The sequence below is a fragment of the Orycteropus afer genome, unplaced genomic scaffold, assembly GCF_000298275.1.
Source record: "Orycteropus afer afer isolate SDZICR_OR568_19922 unplaced genomic scaffold, OryAfe1.0 scaffold00018, whole genome shotgun sequence".
In the NCBI taxonomy this organism is placed as follows: domain Eukaryota; kingdom Metazoa; phylum Chordata; class Mammalia; order Tubulidentata; family Orycteropodidae; genus Orycteropus; species Orycteropus afer.
Genome location: NW_006921605.1, coordinates 16768246 through 16783681, shown reverse-complemented (window position 1 = coordinate 16783681; position 15436 = coordinate 16768246). Strand labels below are relative to the sequence as shown.

The following is a 15436-nucleotide window of genomic DNA, read 5'->3' as shown; positions in this document are numbered from 1 at the left end:
CGATCCAACCTTGGTCATTTAGGGCACTGAGAATTAGTTTGGCTTTAGTGTATGGTACTCGTCTGGAGTCTGTTGTGGGGTTTAATTTACTCTCTTCATCATTTTGTTAGTAAAAACAATCTCAGAATGGCTTTACAATTTGCACAGGGTTTTACATGTATTCTACTCTATCTGAAATGGGGTGGGAGGTGGATGTGTATGAGTGGCTTTAAAATTGAAAAATGACCCAAGTGCAATCTACTGAGAATACTGTGATATATGGTCTCTTTATTGCCCAACCAGCAAACTCCAAAGCCCTCAAGTCTACTTTCTACGGTCATGGAGTGCAAAATGAATTATTCAAAGACCAGTGATGAAGAGTGGTTTAAAGTCTTCAGTAGGAGCCCTGAGACTGAATGTTATTGGCTGAGCATCTGTGGGCCCAGTCAGGGCCAGCATCCAGTACGACAGAGAGCATGTTGGCTCAAGAATGCTGAGCACTACTGTCCTCTTCCCCAAGGGCAGACTCTTACTGCATTCCAATGAATACCAGCTCACCAGGGAAAGGGGTCAGGAGCACAAAGGGTGGACATGAGCCCATGGACTTGACATCGTGCCCAAGCCACAGCCTTGTCAAAGGAGGCAAAGCCTACATGGGCTGGCAGGGGGCAAGGAGCACACCCAGAACTTCAACTTTCTCAGATGTCTGCTCAGCATCCTCTTCTGGTTTGTTTGGGAAGCCACTACTCTTCAACAAGATAACTGGCCTTATCCCCAGCTCCAGGGGTAAATCCTTATAGGCCTAAGCCAGTTGTTCTCCACCAAGGCTTCATGTACTGCATATTGGATAGTGTCCCCCCCAAATTCATGTCCTTCCCAGAACCTCAGAATTCCTATTATTTGGAAGTCTGGCTGTTGCAGATGTAATTAGTTAACATGAGGTCATACTGGAGTGGTAGTGTGGGCCCTTGATGCAATATGACTGGTGTCTTTCTAAGAGGAGGAGAAGAAACAAAGAGACACAGAGAGAGGGATGACAGCCATATAAAGAGCCAGCAGAGATTGACGGTATGTTGCTACAGGCAAGGAATGCCTTGGGGCCACCAGAAGCTGGAAGAGGCAAGGAAGGATCTTGCCCTAGAGCCTTCAGAATGCACATAGCCTTTCCCACACCTTATAAGCCTTGAGCAGGATGAGGGGTCCTGAGAGCAGGACCAAGGAGGCATGACATGTCCACCGAGCCTGGGTCATAAGTGATGGTGACTCTGAGCCAGCACTCAGCCTCAAGTCAGCACATCTTCCCCATTGAGCTCCACAAGAGTGTCCATCCAAGTTTTCACCCAGGCTCATTCCTACCCAGAGAAGGGAGCCAGGGGAGGAGCCCCATCCTGTGGATGGAGAAACGGATGTGCCCACACTGAGTGGCTGGGGTGGTGAAGCCAGGAAGCCCAGTGTTGGCATTCTTCCTCAAGCCTCAGGAAGGTTGGGTTGGGACTTGGTAATGGAAGCTGGAGATTTTACCCCTGAACCCTCAGCCCACCAAGGTAACCAGGTAGTGCCTTGGCCTTCTCAGAAGCTCCAATGCTGACCCCAGCCTTGAAGCTGAGATCAGCCTCAATCTTCACATCAGTTCTCAAGTGAGCTTTTCCAGAAGAATGGTCAACTCCCTCTCCTAACTCAACTCCCACCTGGAAACTTTCATCTCTTAACAGTAGACAGAAACATCTTGGGGACATTTAAACCCTAGAGGCATCTTTCTGCCAAGAAGGCCAGCCCCTTTGCTTAGCATCAAAGTGGTGCCTTTTGGTCTTGAAGCTGATGTTTCTTTGGATGGTTAAACAAGAGCCTCATTCCCCATAAGCCTGTCCAGAGCAGTGGAGGCTGATTGGAGACTCCCCTTCCTTCCTCCCCGCCCCTGTGGTTGGGAGACAAGAATGGGGATGTGGGGTTCTGCCTTCAGCCCTCACTCCCCTCTCCCTCCTTTTCCTCTCCCCTGCCATTTGCACTATTGTGTACAATCTTGTCCTTCCTTAGGACCCACAGATCTCTTATCTAAATCCCAAAATCTCTGGGATATCATCTGGGTGCACCTGGCAGGTGGTAGGTGCTGGGGAGGTGCTGTGGGTCAACTACTTGAGCTTGATTGGGTTTAAAGCCTGTAAAACCTATGTTGTTGTTGTTGTTATGTGCCGTCAAGTCGGACCCGACTCATAGCGACCCCTCCTTGGGTTTCTGAGGCAGTATCACTACAGAAGTAGATTGCCCAACCTTCCTTCGAGGAGTCGCTGGTGGATTTGAACCATAAGCCTTCTGGTTAGCAGTCAAGTGCCTTAGGCACTACTCTACCAGAGCTCCCATAAAACCTATAGACTTTAGCATTGGGGAGGAGCCTGGAGATGAATTCATCCATCCTCCTCCTTGTATGAATGAATAAAGGTTGCAGGGGCTGCTGGGAGTGGTGAGGGAGTGGTGAGAACTCAGGCTTCTGAACAGTGGAGCCTCCTGGGAACCAGCACAGCCATGGGCCAGTATACACAAATACCTAAGGGCAGTGCCTTCCGGCTCTCATTCACACACAGGGAGCTCTGGCAGGCTGGGAGGGTGTGATTGTCCAAGGTCACAGGGAGAGGTCTAGGATCCAGGCTCAGGTTCTACCTGGATATGTGGGAATTCCATGCCTTTAGCTCCACTGGAAGGAGGGACCTGAGACCCCAGCGCCCATCCAGGGAGATGTAGGTTCTGGAGGGGGCAACTCACCGGGAACACAGACAGCAACAGTAGTAGTCTCTCTCCGGCACAGCCCCAGGGCGGCGCTGATTCCAGCCTGGCTGGGGCCCAGCACCACCTTCTCCCACGGAGGATGTTGGCCTTGTAGGTTGTGACCACCGAGCTTGGCCTCTCACACGTGACATGGGACTGTAGCTGCTGCTGAGCCCATAGCTGCCTGAGCAGTGCACAGTGTGTTGTGAGAACCCACTTCTCCATCCACTCACCACGTGGAGTGTTTGTGTTCCAAAGGCTAATCAATTTCCCAAGTGGTGCATTAGCGTATGAGAGTGTGCTCACCGAATGTGGGAGAAAAGGCAAGGCTCCTGGGAACTGCACCCGGGCTCTGTGTACTCGGAGGACAGACAAGCTCCGCTGAGTGGGCAGCCTGTGAATGAGGCTCATGAAGGCCATTTCCCTCCCTACCGCTGGAGGTGCAGCTGTGTCTGCTCAGATCTTAAGGCGTCCCTGGGTGCTGCAAGGAGTTAAGCTTTCAACTACTAACCGAAAGGCTGATGGTTCAAACCCACCCAGAGGTACCTTGGAAGACAGGCCAGGTAATCTGCTTCCAAAAAGGCCATCACTTGCAAACCTGATGGAGCAGTTCTACTCTGTACCCACGGTGTCACCAGGAGTCAGAGTCGACTTCATGGCAATAGGTGTTTTTTTTGTTTTGTTTTTTGCTTGGGTGGTACAAATGATTAACACACTTGGCTGCTAACTCAAAAGTTAAGAGGTTCAAGTCCACACAGAGCACCTTGGAAGAAAGGACTGGCAATCCAATGGCATCCCCAGGGTGTCGGACTGCACTGGCTGACACGGTCAGAGGGGGGACACCAAAATGACTGTCTATAAAACTGTGGGGCAGTGTTTCAGTAGACATTTATTTATTTGTTTATTAATAAAAATATCCCTAGAGTTAGTCAAAACAACAAGAACATTTTTTGGTAAGCCCAGCTTACACGTATCAATATACCCACAAGGCTAAAACACTATGCTAATTTACTTTTTGAACCTTCAGAGTTGTCATTAGTACCCAGTTACAACGATGCTTCAAATTTGTCTACGTGTACTGTGAGCAAATGCTGTTTTCATTACTGATGGTGTTTTTATAGTCTTTGATATTGTCAAATTTTCTAGTGTTTCAGCTACAATATTGTGTTAATTAGTGTTTATGAGTTTGAGAATGTAGCAATTAAAGGAAAAGGAGAAAATAAAAAAAGGCTTCTGTTCAGTTACTAATAATGTAACAAATAACGTAATTCAACGTTGAAATGTCTTACAAAACAATTGTGTTGTTCGTATTCATATGATCTAAGAAATATTACATTAAAGCAATGTACAATTATATGTACCACATATTATTCTATGATTAAAATTGATAGTTAACATTATTAAGGATTCTGTATGATCTGATCTGGGAAGAGGTCCAAGGGGGGGTGGCACCATGAGTTACCACATTGTGTGACACCAATCCTAGTGACACTACTGTGACAATCTGCTTCTGCAAGGTCTTAGCTTTGAAATTCCATGGTGTGCAGTCTTACTCCATACCCATGAGGTCACCATGAGTTGGAATCAACTTGATGCCAATAGTTTTTTTAAGGTTTTGTTTCCCCTAGCCTTGTCCACCCTCTACCAGAAAACCAAATCCACTACCACTGAGTCAATTCTGATTCATAGCAAGCCTAGAGGACAGAGTAGAACTGCCCCACAGGGTTTCCAAGGTTGTAAATCTTTACGGAAGCAGACTACTTCATCTTTCTTTCATGGAGCGGCTGATGGGTTCGAACCACTGACCTTTTAGGTAGCAGCCAAAGAGCACCAGAGCACCTCTGTCCACCCTCTAGATATATTTATTTAGGAAGAAGGGAGAGTTTGCTCAGACAGTAAGGAGGGGGCTCCTCCGCACGTGTTCTTCTGGGAGCATTGCTGCTAATCGGATTTGCCCCCGCTCCTCTACCCCTCAACTCTGTGCCCAGCTCAGATAACAAGCCAGTTCTTTGAAGGCCGTGTAGTGCTGTTAGGCGTGAGGCAGGGCATCGTCACTGGCTCACCCTGGGGTACAAGGAGGGTGGTAGGTTCCAGGTGAGAGGAAACCAGTCAGAACTGTCCTCACCTCCCAGCTTGTAGCCCCGAGTGGTCTTCACTATTTTCCAGTCTTTCTCCTCTCATTTTTGAGAGCAAAATATAAAATCCCATCAGTTTCGTATTTTTTTAAGTTCTTAAGGAAACAAAAGAAGTCAGTGTCTTGGGAAAGGGATTGTAATTTACAGTTTCTGAACTGAGTTTATACACGTCAATGATTTATGAAAATCTTTCAATCAGTGAGACCCTGCAAAGAGGTCTGAGAGTAATTCATAGACTGAATGGTCACACAATTACTGATGCATTCTCCCATTCAGCTGCAGGGAAGGCAGGTAACCGGAACCTGTTCCGAAGATAAGTGCAAATTGCTCTTTCCCAGTTAAGGGCCGCTACGTTTAGCAGCTCTGAATCCAGGCGGGCAAAGTCCCGTCCTGATGATGGCACAGTCAACAATCAGCTCGTATGAACAGTGGTCTCTATTTCCCAGGTGCACAAAAACAAGCCTGACCTGGGGACAGTGAAAGAGTGCTTTAGAGACAGAAGGGTGCACGTCAGCGAATTACATCGACACAAATGGGAGTAAAGCGGCTCTGAACCAATACTCCAGTTTGGAAATGCTATGAAATGGTCTCCAAGTGCACTCATGGGCTTGGCACTTGAGGCCTTTGCTCCAGGGGGAACGTGGTTTCAACATTCTTCTGCAAGCAGTAACCAAAGAGTACAAGAGTCATGCCTAGGGCAGCAGCGATGAGGGAGCTAGGGGTTGACACTTGCTATCCATTTACAGGAGGCAGTGGTAGCTCAGTGGGAGAATTCTCACCTTCTGTGCAGGAGACCCTGGTTCGATTGCCGGCCAATGCACCTTATGCGCGGCCACCATCCGTTGTCAGTAGAGGCTTGCGTGTTGCTATGATACCAGGCAGGTTTCACTGGATCTTCCAGACTAAGTTGGACTAGGAAGGAAGGCCTGGCAATCTGTTTCTGAAAACCAGCCAAGGAAATCCCACAGATCACAGCAGTCCAAGCCGTACCTGATCGTGGGGAAGGCGCAGGACCAGGCAGTACTTCGTGTGGCTGTGCAGGGGTCGCTGGGAGTCGGGGTTGGCTTGATGGCAGTGGACAGTGGTGTCTGTTGATAGGCAAGGGTTGAATGAGAGCAACCTGGAACTTCCCACGTGAGACTGAACCTTTAGCGTTGGGTGTGGGCGTATGGAAGATGGGTATGAAATAATTTAGGCCAAGCCCCTGAGGAGAGAGGGCTAGTGCAAGGATGCACCGCAAGGCAGTGCTAACCTGTGCCTGGGACTGCCTTCTCTTCTCTCTTCTTCCTCAACCAGGCTGTGAGTCAAGGGGAACATCCCCCCTCCACAGGTGCTGTTCCCGGAGTCATTTCTTGGGTACGCTTGTTGCCTACTGTGGCTTTGTGCACCAAGAGCCTAACGGGCTCTTCAGGAGAGTGGGGGAGAGGCTGCCGCAGCACAAGCACACAGCCAACAGTGTGTGGAGTGGCTTTGCTGCTCACAATCTCAAAACAGAAAGGTACAACCTGGAGAACTGGACTTCCATTCCCCCCCAGATTTCATGGAAGGTTCTTCCTCCCTCCTTAGCTCAGGTTTCCTCCCAGGAAAACAAGCATCACTGCCCAGACCCCTGAAGGCATCTGGTCTGCCTCCCTGTGTCCCACACTCAGGCCCCTGGATGGTGCAAATGGTTGGCACTAGACTACTAACCTGACGGAACTCTGGTGGTGTGGTGGTTAAGCACCAGAACACACCAGTCTCTGCACGAGGGAAAGATATGGCAGTTTGCTTCAGACTGTGGAGATCCCGGGAGGCAGTTCTACTCTGTCCTACACGGTCGCTAGGAGTTGGAACTGCCTCGCCAGCAATGGGTTTGTTTTTTGGGCGCTAACCTAAATGTCGGCAGTTTGAACTCACCCAGCGGCACCACGGAAGAAAGGGCTGGTGATCTGCTTCCATAAAGATTACAACCAAGAAACCCCAATGGAACACAGTTCTGCTGGGTCACGCATGGGGTCGCCATGAGTTGGAATGGACTTGACAGCAACAGGTGTGGTCCCACACTCAGAAAGCTTATCAGGATTGGATTGGCATCTCCTCAGTGTTCACAGCATCCTCGGGAGAGATGCTGGTCATTCCGGGTCTGGCTTGTTTAGGCTCAAAATGCACCAGGTATTCCATCTCCAGCTCCAAATCTCAGGCAGTCTCTTCTAAAAGTTGGTAGAGACATCTGTCTGCAGGATTAGATTTTAGGGCCTTAAACTAGAAACACTGCCCTGGTAAACTCCATGAGGGAGGGGCAGTATCCCCAGGGCTTAAAACAGTGCCTGGTAGTATTAACTCAGACCAGCCAGATTCTGAAATTCTCATGTCAGGTCACCTCTTTGGGTTAAGGCATTATAGACACCCCGTTAAATATGTTAGGAAAGGGGTCATACATATTAAGACATGATCAGCCATTAACACCTCATTGTGACTTCAGAGTGGCCTCAGACCTACCCTCTAGCCCCTTAGGGACAGGGCCCAGGACAGATGAGTTCTGGTGGGAGGGGGAGCGGAAGACAGGGTCAGAGTTGGCTGAAGCTGATAGAGGGACCAGCCTGTGGGTGGGAGGTAGAGGGCCCAGATATGTGTGTTGTATGGAAGGATGTGGTGATGGAAAAGGACAAAGGGTGTCACAAGGAACACTTTCCACTGGATGGTTCACAACCAGCCAGGCCTCCATGTCAAAGTCACCTTTTGGCCCAAAGGCCCAGGTCACGAAAGAGGGGGCCATGCCAGTTGGTGAGCTCACAGGTCCAACTGGGCCTGTGTAAGGGACTTGGCATCTCAGCATTGGGCTTGGCTCAAGGCCGTGAAGTTGGGTGTGCAGGAAGGAATACACAATCAGAGCACCCACTACCCCAGCCATGGGAGAGCCACTGGCTCCTGGGGCCAAGGCTCTAATTGACACCCAAGAGGTTGAGCTACACCCGTGCTCTGAGCCAGCTTGCCTGCTGGCCCCAGATTTCCGACCCCCCACTCTCTGGTGGTGATTACAGCTACTTTGGGGGAAGCAGGGAGATGGGGTCAAGCAACAAGGGCTAAGCATGGGGTGGCCTGGGCCTGTCAACCGCAGGCCTGGACTCATGGGCCAGGCAGGGGAGCACTAGAGGGGCTGTCCGGCTATCCACAGTCCAGGAAGAGAGGCAGCCTAGCTCAGCAGGGGGAAGACAACATCTGGTCGTAGTCGGGGCACTTGAGCAAGGCTGGGTAGTTGCTGTTCATCTGCAGGGAGGCGTCGCTGGAGATGTCAGAGGGGCTGCGGCCCCGGACCCAGGCATCCGGGTGTAGGAACTGGCCCGAGTAATCGGAGCAATTGCTTAGACGTGGGCGGTAGAAACTGGGGTGAGGCCTGTACATGTCCTCTGCAGTGTACCGCTTCATGAACAGGTACACGGACATCACCCCAGCACTCTGCAGGGAGGAGAAAGCAGAGGTGAGCTCACTCACTGCTCGGAGCCTGGCCTCGCTCCCCCAGGTGGCCAGCACTGCACAGGATACAGCCCTGGCAGGGGCTGCAGTGGGATGGGCAGTGGATGGGAGCAGGGAGCCTTGGGGACACCTGGGTGGAGGAGACAGAGGAAGGTGAAAGAGCGACCTTCCGGGGATGAAGGAAGGAAGGAAGCAGATGGAGTGAGTGTAGGACTTGTGTTCAATGTCTTTGTCCTCCCCATTCAGACCGTGCTACACCCAGCCACCTACCCAGCCTGTCCCAGGACAACTGGAATGGGTTTACCTCGGTTAAAAGGAAGGAGATGGCAGCGAAAGCAAACGACCACCCATATTTGTAGTTGAAGTAGGTCTCTGAGTCCTTGGTCCTGTTAAGCATCTCGTCGTTGATGCTGGAGATGTAGAGCACCAGGCCCACCACGAGAGAGAGGCCTGGGTATGGGCAGGGGGAAGGGGAGCTCAGCCAACAGAGGCCTGGGGGGTCTGCTAACGTGGTCCCCACCTCCCCTTCTGGCTCAAGAGCACATCTAGGTGGTGTTGTGATTTGGGAGTTCAAAGAAGGGGAGGGGGTCTCCTCCTTGTGAAGACCGTGGCTAGAGCTGACAACATGTCTCCAACCGCACCTTGAAGGCAGCAGAAGGAGGCCTTGGTGGTGCAAATGGTTCACAAATGCTGGGCTGTTTGCTGAAAGGTTGGTGGTTTGATTCCACCCAGAGGTGCCTCAGAAGAAAGGTCTGGTGATCTGCTTCCAGACAATCAGCCATTGACAATCCCTACGGAGCACGGTGCTGCTCTGACCCACGTTGAGTTGCCACTAGTCGGCATCACCAGGAGCTGGGGATTTGCCATGAGTTGGGGTCAACTCAAGGGCAACTAGTTTAGTTCACAGAGAGTGACAGGTAAGACACCTCCATGTATAACCACCGTCCTGAGCCACGGGCTGAGCCCAGTGGTTCTGGCCCCAGCTGCCCACTAGAATCACCTGGGGAGCTTCTAAAACAGACCATGCCTGAGCCCCACCCCTAGAGATGCCTGTTCATTGGCCTGGGCTGGCCTGGGCATGGTATTGTCCTGAAAGCTCTCTAGGTAGTGTATGAACTGGAGGTGAGGACCACTGAGCTAACAAGTGGCTGTTATTGACAAATAAGAGAGATTGGGGCACCAGAGGAACAACATTCACATGGAGGAAAGGCAGGCCAGACAGGAGTGCATAACTAAGAAGGGCACAGAGATGGGGGCGGCTCACAAGGAAGGGAGGGGAGGAGAGTGGGTCAGGGTAGGGCATGGTATTGGGGAGTGAAACCCAATGTACACAAACTGGTGCATGTAAAACAAATTCTGCTCTGTAAATCTGTACCCAAAGCACAATAAAAACAAACAAATAAATAAATGAAAAGAGAGATCCCCTGGCTGAGTAGCCAGGGCCACTGACTTCCCCTCTGGCAATGGGTGGTGGCATCACTATGGCAACTCACCCCAGGCTGTTGTTGTTAGGTGCATCAGTGGGCTCCAACGCATGGTGGCCCTACATACAGCAGAACGAGACACCGCCTGGTCCTGTGCCGTCTTCGCAGTCATTGCTTTTGGAGCCCACTGCTGCAGCCCGTGTCCATCCAACTTGTTGAGGGTCTTCCTCTATTTTGCTGACCTTCTACTCTACCTAACATGAAGTCCCTCTCCAAGGACTGGTCCCTCTGGTTAGCAAGCCCAAGGTACGTGAGGCGGAGTAAAGCATCCCTGCTTCTAAGGGGATGCCCCTGAGATTTTCAGGCAGGAGAGAGTCTGTCCAGACTCCCTGACAAGCCCTAAAGCAGGAGGTCCCTGGGGTCCAGACTCCACCTGACATTGTGTAAATGACCGCCTCAGGCATCAGGTTCCATCAATTAATAACTGTAATTGAATCCCGACATAGTTAATTACTCAGTTTTGCACTGTTCAGGTTTAATACCATTCATATTATATTATGAAACTGGGGCATCTTGAAGAATGAATGTCAAGGGAAAATAGATGTAATTCAAGCCTTCTTCGGCACTTATGTTTGAATCATTGCTGACTCAGATGAACTCTCTCTGTTATCACTAAAACAACTTCACCTGGTCCATCTTGAGCCTAGCTCTCTGGTCTTAAAGCCCATGGCTGAAAAGTGATAGATACCTTGAAGCTATGGTAAAGCCGTGGCTTCTGTGAGGTTCACAGAAGGAAAAATAAAGATTGACCTTAACCCTGGGTCTGTGCCTCTTAGTCTCAGTGGAAATATTACTATGCAGAGAGGAGGTGGACTGAAGGCACTGCAGGAGCTCAATAAATATTTGTTGGATCGATGGAAGGCTGAATGGATGGATTAATAGATGGAAGATGGGGAGGTAGGTGGGTGGATTGAAAAACAGACAGATGCATGTTCGTATGTCCGTATGTGTGTAAGGGAGGGAGGAGGAGAAGGAGGAAAGGACAGAAGGAAAGGAAAAGAGGAGGAAGGAAGAACAGCTCTTGGCTATTAGGAAGCCTGATTTCCACCTGGCTCTCAAGCCATGTTAACGAGAAAACATTGAAAAAAGGAACTTAAAGTGGCTTGGGCCCCAGGTGGCAATCAGAATGGCTGGGCTGGGAGGTCTAACTTCAACAGCAGTTTTACCTCTCATCTTTTTATGTATCCATCCATCCACCCATCCACCCATCCATCCATCCATCCATCCATCCATCCATCCATCCATTATTCAAGCCATCCACCCACTAATCTTTGATCCAAGCATCTCCTCCCCGCCCCTCCCTAATCAACCAGGCCAAGGCAACTATACATGCCCTGAGAGTCACTCCTTTGGCCTGAGTCATTATTTCCATAAGACAAGATCTCCATGAAAATGCACAGTCACCTTGAAAGGGAGAAGGAACCTGCCTTTGCTTACTGAATTCTCTTTCCTTCTAACTCCACAAGCTTCACAGAAGTACCTCATCAACTTCCACGGTTCTCTCTCTCACCCACAGACTGATGGCTTCCAAATCTCTCTTTGGTCCCATGAGCTTCGGATACTGACCTGTAGCTGTCATAAGAGCACCTCAAACTCAATACTTCTCACCTTGAGCTCACAATCTCTGTCACAAACATGCTCCTTCTTGGGTGATCCTTAGATCATGCTGTACCACCCACCCAGTGCTCAAAATCCTTCCAAGGCTTCTTACAAAGATCCCAAATTCAAAAGATGGCCTTGGATGTCCTCCCTAGTATCCCCTCTCACATATTTTCCTTACACTCCAGCCACAATGAATAATGATTATGTTCAGTTCTTTCTTTCCTTAACACCTTTTCTCTACCCCTACCCTCAGCCTCACCACTTGGTTTAATTCCTATTCATCCTCCCCCTCACCTTCTCCTGGAAGGCTTCCTTAACCAAGCCCTGGTCTGAGTTTCAATCATTGCTCTTGGCTCCCTTGGTGCTCACTGCAGTTATAACACTTTTCATGCCATGTTCCTTGTCTCCTTGCTTGTATCTCCTGCTACACTGACACTTTGTAGGTAGTGACCCCTGCACTGAACTTAAGGTCTGCTACCTATCATGAATGAATGACTGATGAAGGACAACCTGATGTCAGTTCAGGAACACAGGTCTATGTTGGAATAGGCCTAAGAGGGCCCAGGGTATGGAGTGGGACTGGAAAGTGAAAGGGACAGTAGGAGTCTTTTGATCTGGGATCAAAACGTCTACCATCTTGCAGAGCTGGAAGGACCTGCATTTCAGTTGGGTCACAACTTGGATACGGGCACAGAGAACCTGCTAAGTATTTGCCATTCTGGAAACTAGTGGATAGAAGTAGATTTCTGTTAGGAAACTTACTTAGCCTCCCTGAGGGTTATAGAGGGCTGAGAGGCAAAGGGGCCATTATTCCACAGGCAGATTGCATTTATTTTTTCATGCAAAAGCAGTATGACATAGCCCCTTCAAAAATACTCATTATTGGTGAGAACTAAAAGTAGGTGGCTATAGTGGTGGATGGAGGAAAGTGCCCTGGGTTCCAATCCCAGCTGTGCCTCACCATCTGGGTGAGCTTGTCAAGTCACTGCTAGCCTGCAGCCACCATGCCATCACTCTTCTATAAGGTAAGTGGATGGGCTAGGGGCATTGGACGTCTCCTCTAGTTCTGACTCAGTTCTGCCTCAGCCACCGACTCAGTTTGTCCTATTTCCAGTGCCAGGGGCTAATCCATGGCTGTGACTAGGGCTTCCCAAAGCAGAGTTTAGGAGTCAAATATCGAAAGTTCAGTGTGCATTAAAAGAAAACAACACAACTTACCAGAGAGGATAAAGAAGATTCCAGAGACAAAGGCCAGTATCGTCCTGTGGGGACGGACATGTCCAATGTTGCTCAAGATAAAGCCGATGAACATGAAGAAGAGGCTGACCAGAGGGAACGGTGTGGCAGAGCGGATCATTTCTAATCAAGGGGATGAAAGGATGCCTTGTCAGCCTCCAGTGGCCTCACTTGCTGCTCACCTTCCCGAGCTGAGAGTTCCTAGTGATGGGCAACACAACTGGACTCCAAAGCCCCCAGTTCTTCAGGAGTTTCCCAGGCTCCATCCCCATTGGGGTGGCCCTGGGATCTCCCTGAGGCTGGCAGCTTGCCTCCCTGAGGCTGGGCTGGGAGGTCTAACTTCAAATATCAACACAGACAGGTCATAAAGCACTTCTCTCCTTGGGAGTCTGAATTGCCTGCCAATATGGCAGCCGTGGACCTAGAAGGGCCCTGGCCACTCCATCTTGCTTTCTCTCCCAGGGGCCAGGAGCTGTTCTTAGTATACAGAGGATGGTTACTAGCTTTTGTCTCCTTTAATGTCTAATTACGCATGGAGCAGTTCACTCCAGCAGTCAGAACTCACTCTCGGGGGGCCAGGGCCAAGAACTTGTATGCCTTTTCACTTGCCTGGGTCACAAGACTTGGAACCTCCCATGACCCATCCTCACCACTGGAAAAAGAACCTAGGGATGGCCTTGGTGAACTCAGGCCAGCACAGCGGTGTCCACAGCCTTAGCTCCTAAGAAACAAGCCAGTCACCCTGTTTTTCCATCTGCCCTGCTACTTTCTATCCAGCCACTGGCCCAGTTGGAAAGTCCAAGGCACCTACTTAGAACACTGACAGTGGACTCGGATGTCAGCTGAGTGTTCATGGGCATCACGTATTCAATGGTGAAACAGCGGCCCCGCTCCTCACCTGCAGAGACGAGAATGCATCAACACTTCCAATTCCTTCCTGAACATGGATTTGAAGTTAGCACATTCAAATGGCAAGTGCTTTGAGGATCTTTGCTCCCACTGTGTATTTGCTACACAGGCTGGATCCAAGCCCTAGGAGGATCCAAACCCTAGGTGGCTGGTGGCCCAAACAGGGGTGGGAGCATGTCCCACCTCACATCTTTCCTGGAAAAGCATCTTTGGGAAGATGGACCCATCAGTCATATGCAAAGACATCAGCACTGCAAACTTTCAGTGGTGACTGAAGTCTCTGGTGGCCACGCTACTGCTTTGGGGGAAGACTGGGCCAATGACATTGCATGCCTGGCTCTGATGTCATGAAATAGAACCCCAAAAGCCTTGCCCACCACTTTGGAAGGCAGATCCTGGGTGACTTCAAACTCTGCTTCAGATTTAGGTAGAGACCAATGCCATATAGTCTGGGCCAGTGGAAGGGGAGGTCAGTGTTGGGTCCAAAGCAGACTCAACAAGTGAGTGGGAAGCCAAGCCTAGAGGTTTCCTTCCTGCTCCATACTGGCTGGCTCAGTGGACTGAGCTGTGGGCCAATCCCACTGTCCATCCCCCAAAGCCTTAGCATAAATCTAGAAGGCAAAAAGCTGCAAAAGCCAAGTTAGCCCTTTTCCCAATGCACATATAGGTTACAGAGCCCTATCACAAAGGCTCAGTGACCACATCGTGGTGATTCCAGTCCAGCTGGGGCCAGCCTTGCACGGTGCACAGATGCTTCTCATGTGCAGGCTGGTTCCCACTAGGGCAGTGCTATGAGAGCAGCAACCACAAGGGCTCAGAGAAGCCCCAGTGAGCTGGTGGGAGGTCTGAGTAGACTTGGGATCCAAACCTGCAGCATCTTGCAGAGTCTGAAGAACCTGCATGTGAGTTTCATCTCTGCCACTTGATGGATCCAGCAACAGAGAAATTGCTAAGTATTTTCACTCTGGAAACTAGTGGACGCAAGCGATGCTGAATTAGGGTACTGACTTAGCCTTCTTGAATCTTCACTTCCTTATGTGTCAAAAGGAAAGAAGTTCTCCTTTGCAAAGTTGTTGGAGGATCAAATGGGATGAATAATTCAACGAGCTCATTTGTGCAAGGGCATTTTTAGACCTGTGTGATGTCCTTCACCATTCAGCCCTGAGAGGTAGGGTATGGGGGAGGCAAAGCTACATTCATGTTTTAAGAGAGGGGGGAATCTAAGTCTAGGGTGCCATTGTGGGTCTGAGCTTGGTTTGGCCCAGCAGCCTGATGCCAGAGAGAGCATTGCCCAGGGCTTATGGGGACTGTCTGGGGAGCTGTCTCCTAGGGCAGGTTTTCAGGAGGTTGGATGGGTGGCTGCCTCTCTCTCTCTCGGACAGGGCTGTCCCCCACCCCTTGGCCCCGCGCCCTTACCAGCGAGGAAGCAGACTCGCCAGAGGCCGGAGTGGAGGGACATCTTGACCTCTGTGCTCTGGTTCTGTGGCAGAATCACGCCCTCCTCCAGGTACAGCCAGTAGTCGGTGCTGACGGCGATGCCCAGGAGACCCAGGCCGCAGATGGCAAAGACGCTGCTCAGCAGGGTCAGGGCCTTCTTCCCACAGCCACTCATCCTCCCGGGGGGTCAGGGAGCAGCCTGCGGCCGCTGTCGTATCCCAGCAACAGGGAATGGGACCTGGGAAGCAGGGAGAGAGGGTGAGCGGGCGGTGCGGCCGGGCTCTGAGGAGGCCCAGGTGAGGGGCCGTGAGGCCATCCCAGAAGGGGCGGGGTATCAGTGATGATAACTAAGATTCCTACAGCAGTTCGCTGAGTGCTTTCACTTATATTGGAGGCTTGCAGAACCTCAAAATCTGCCAGAAGGAATGGAATTAAAATTCC

General features: G+C 50.5%; 1 protein-coding gene across 1 annotated transcript; it reads right to left on the bottom strand.

Annotated features, from left to right (window-relative positions):
- Window positions 1-8051: 8051 nt before the first annotated feature.
- Window positions 8052-15170, bottom strand: CACNG5 (calcium voltage-gated channel auxiliary subunit gamma 5). Its single transcript, XM_007959706.1, has 5 exons — window positions 14975-15170; window positions 13461-13547; window positions 12632-12772; window positions 8632-8777; window positions 8052-8309 (listed from the first exon to the last, which is right to left on the bottom strand). Exons 1-5 carry the CDS (start codon window positions 15168-15170, stop codon window positions 8052-8054), a joined length of 828 nt encoding a protein of 275 aa, XP_007957897.1.
- Between the last annotated feature and the right edge of the window lie 266 nt (window positions 15171-15436).

Coding starts and splice junctions, on each gene's coding strand:
- CACNG5 (XM_007959706.1), bottom strand. CDS start 15,170: ATGAGTGGCTGTGGGAAGAAGGCCCTGACCCTGCTGAGCAGCGTCTTT. Junction 12,773..13,460: donor GTCCACTGTCAGTGTTCTAA/GTAGGTGCCTTG, acceptor CCCCTTGATTAG/AAATGATCCGCTCTGCCACA. Junction 8,778..12,631: donor AATCTTCTTTATCCTCTCTG/GTAAGTTGTGTT, acceptor GCCCATACCCAG/GCCTCTCTCTCGTGGTGGGC.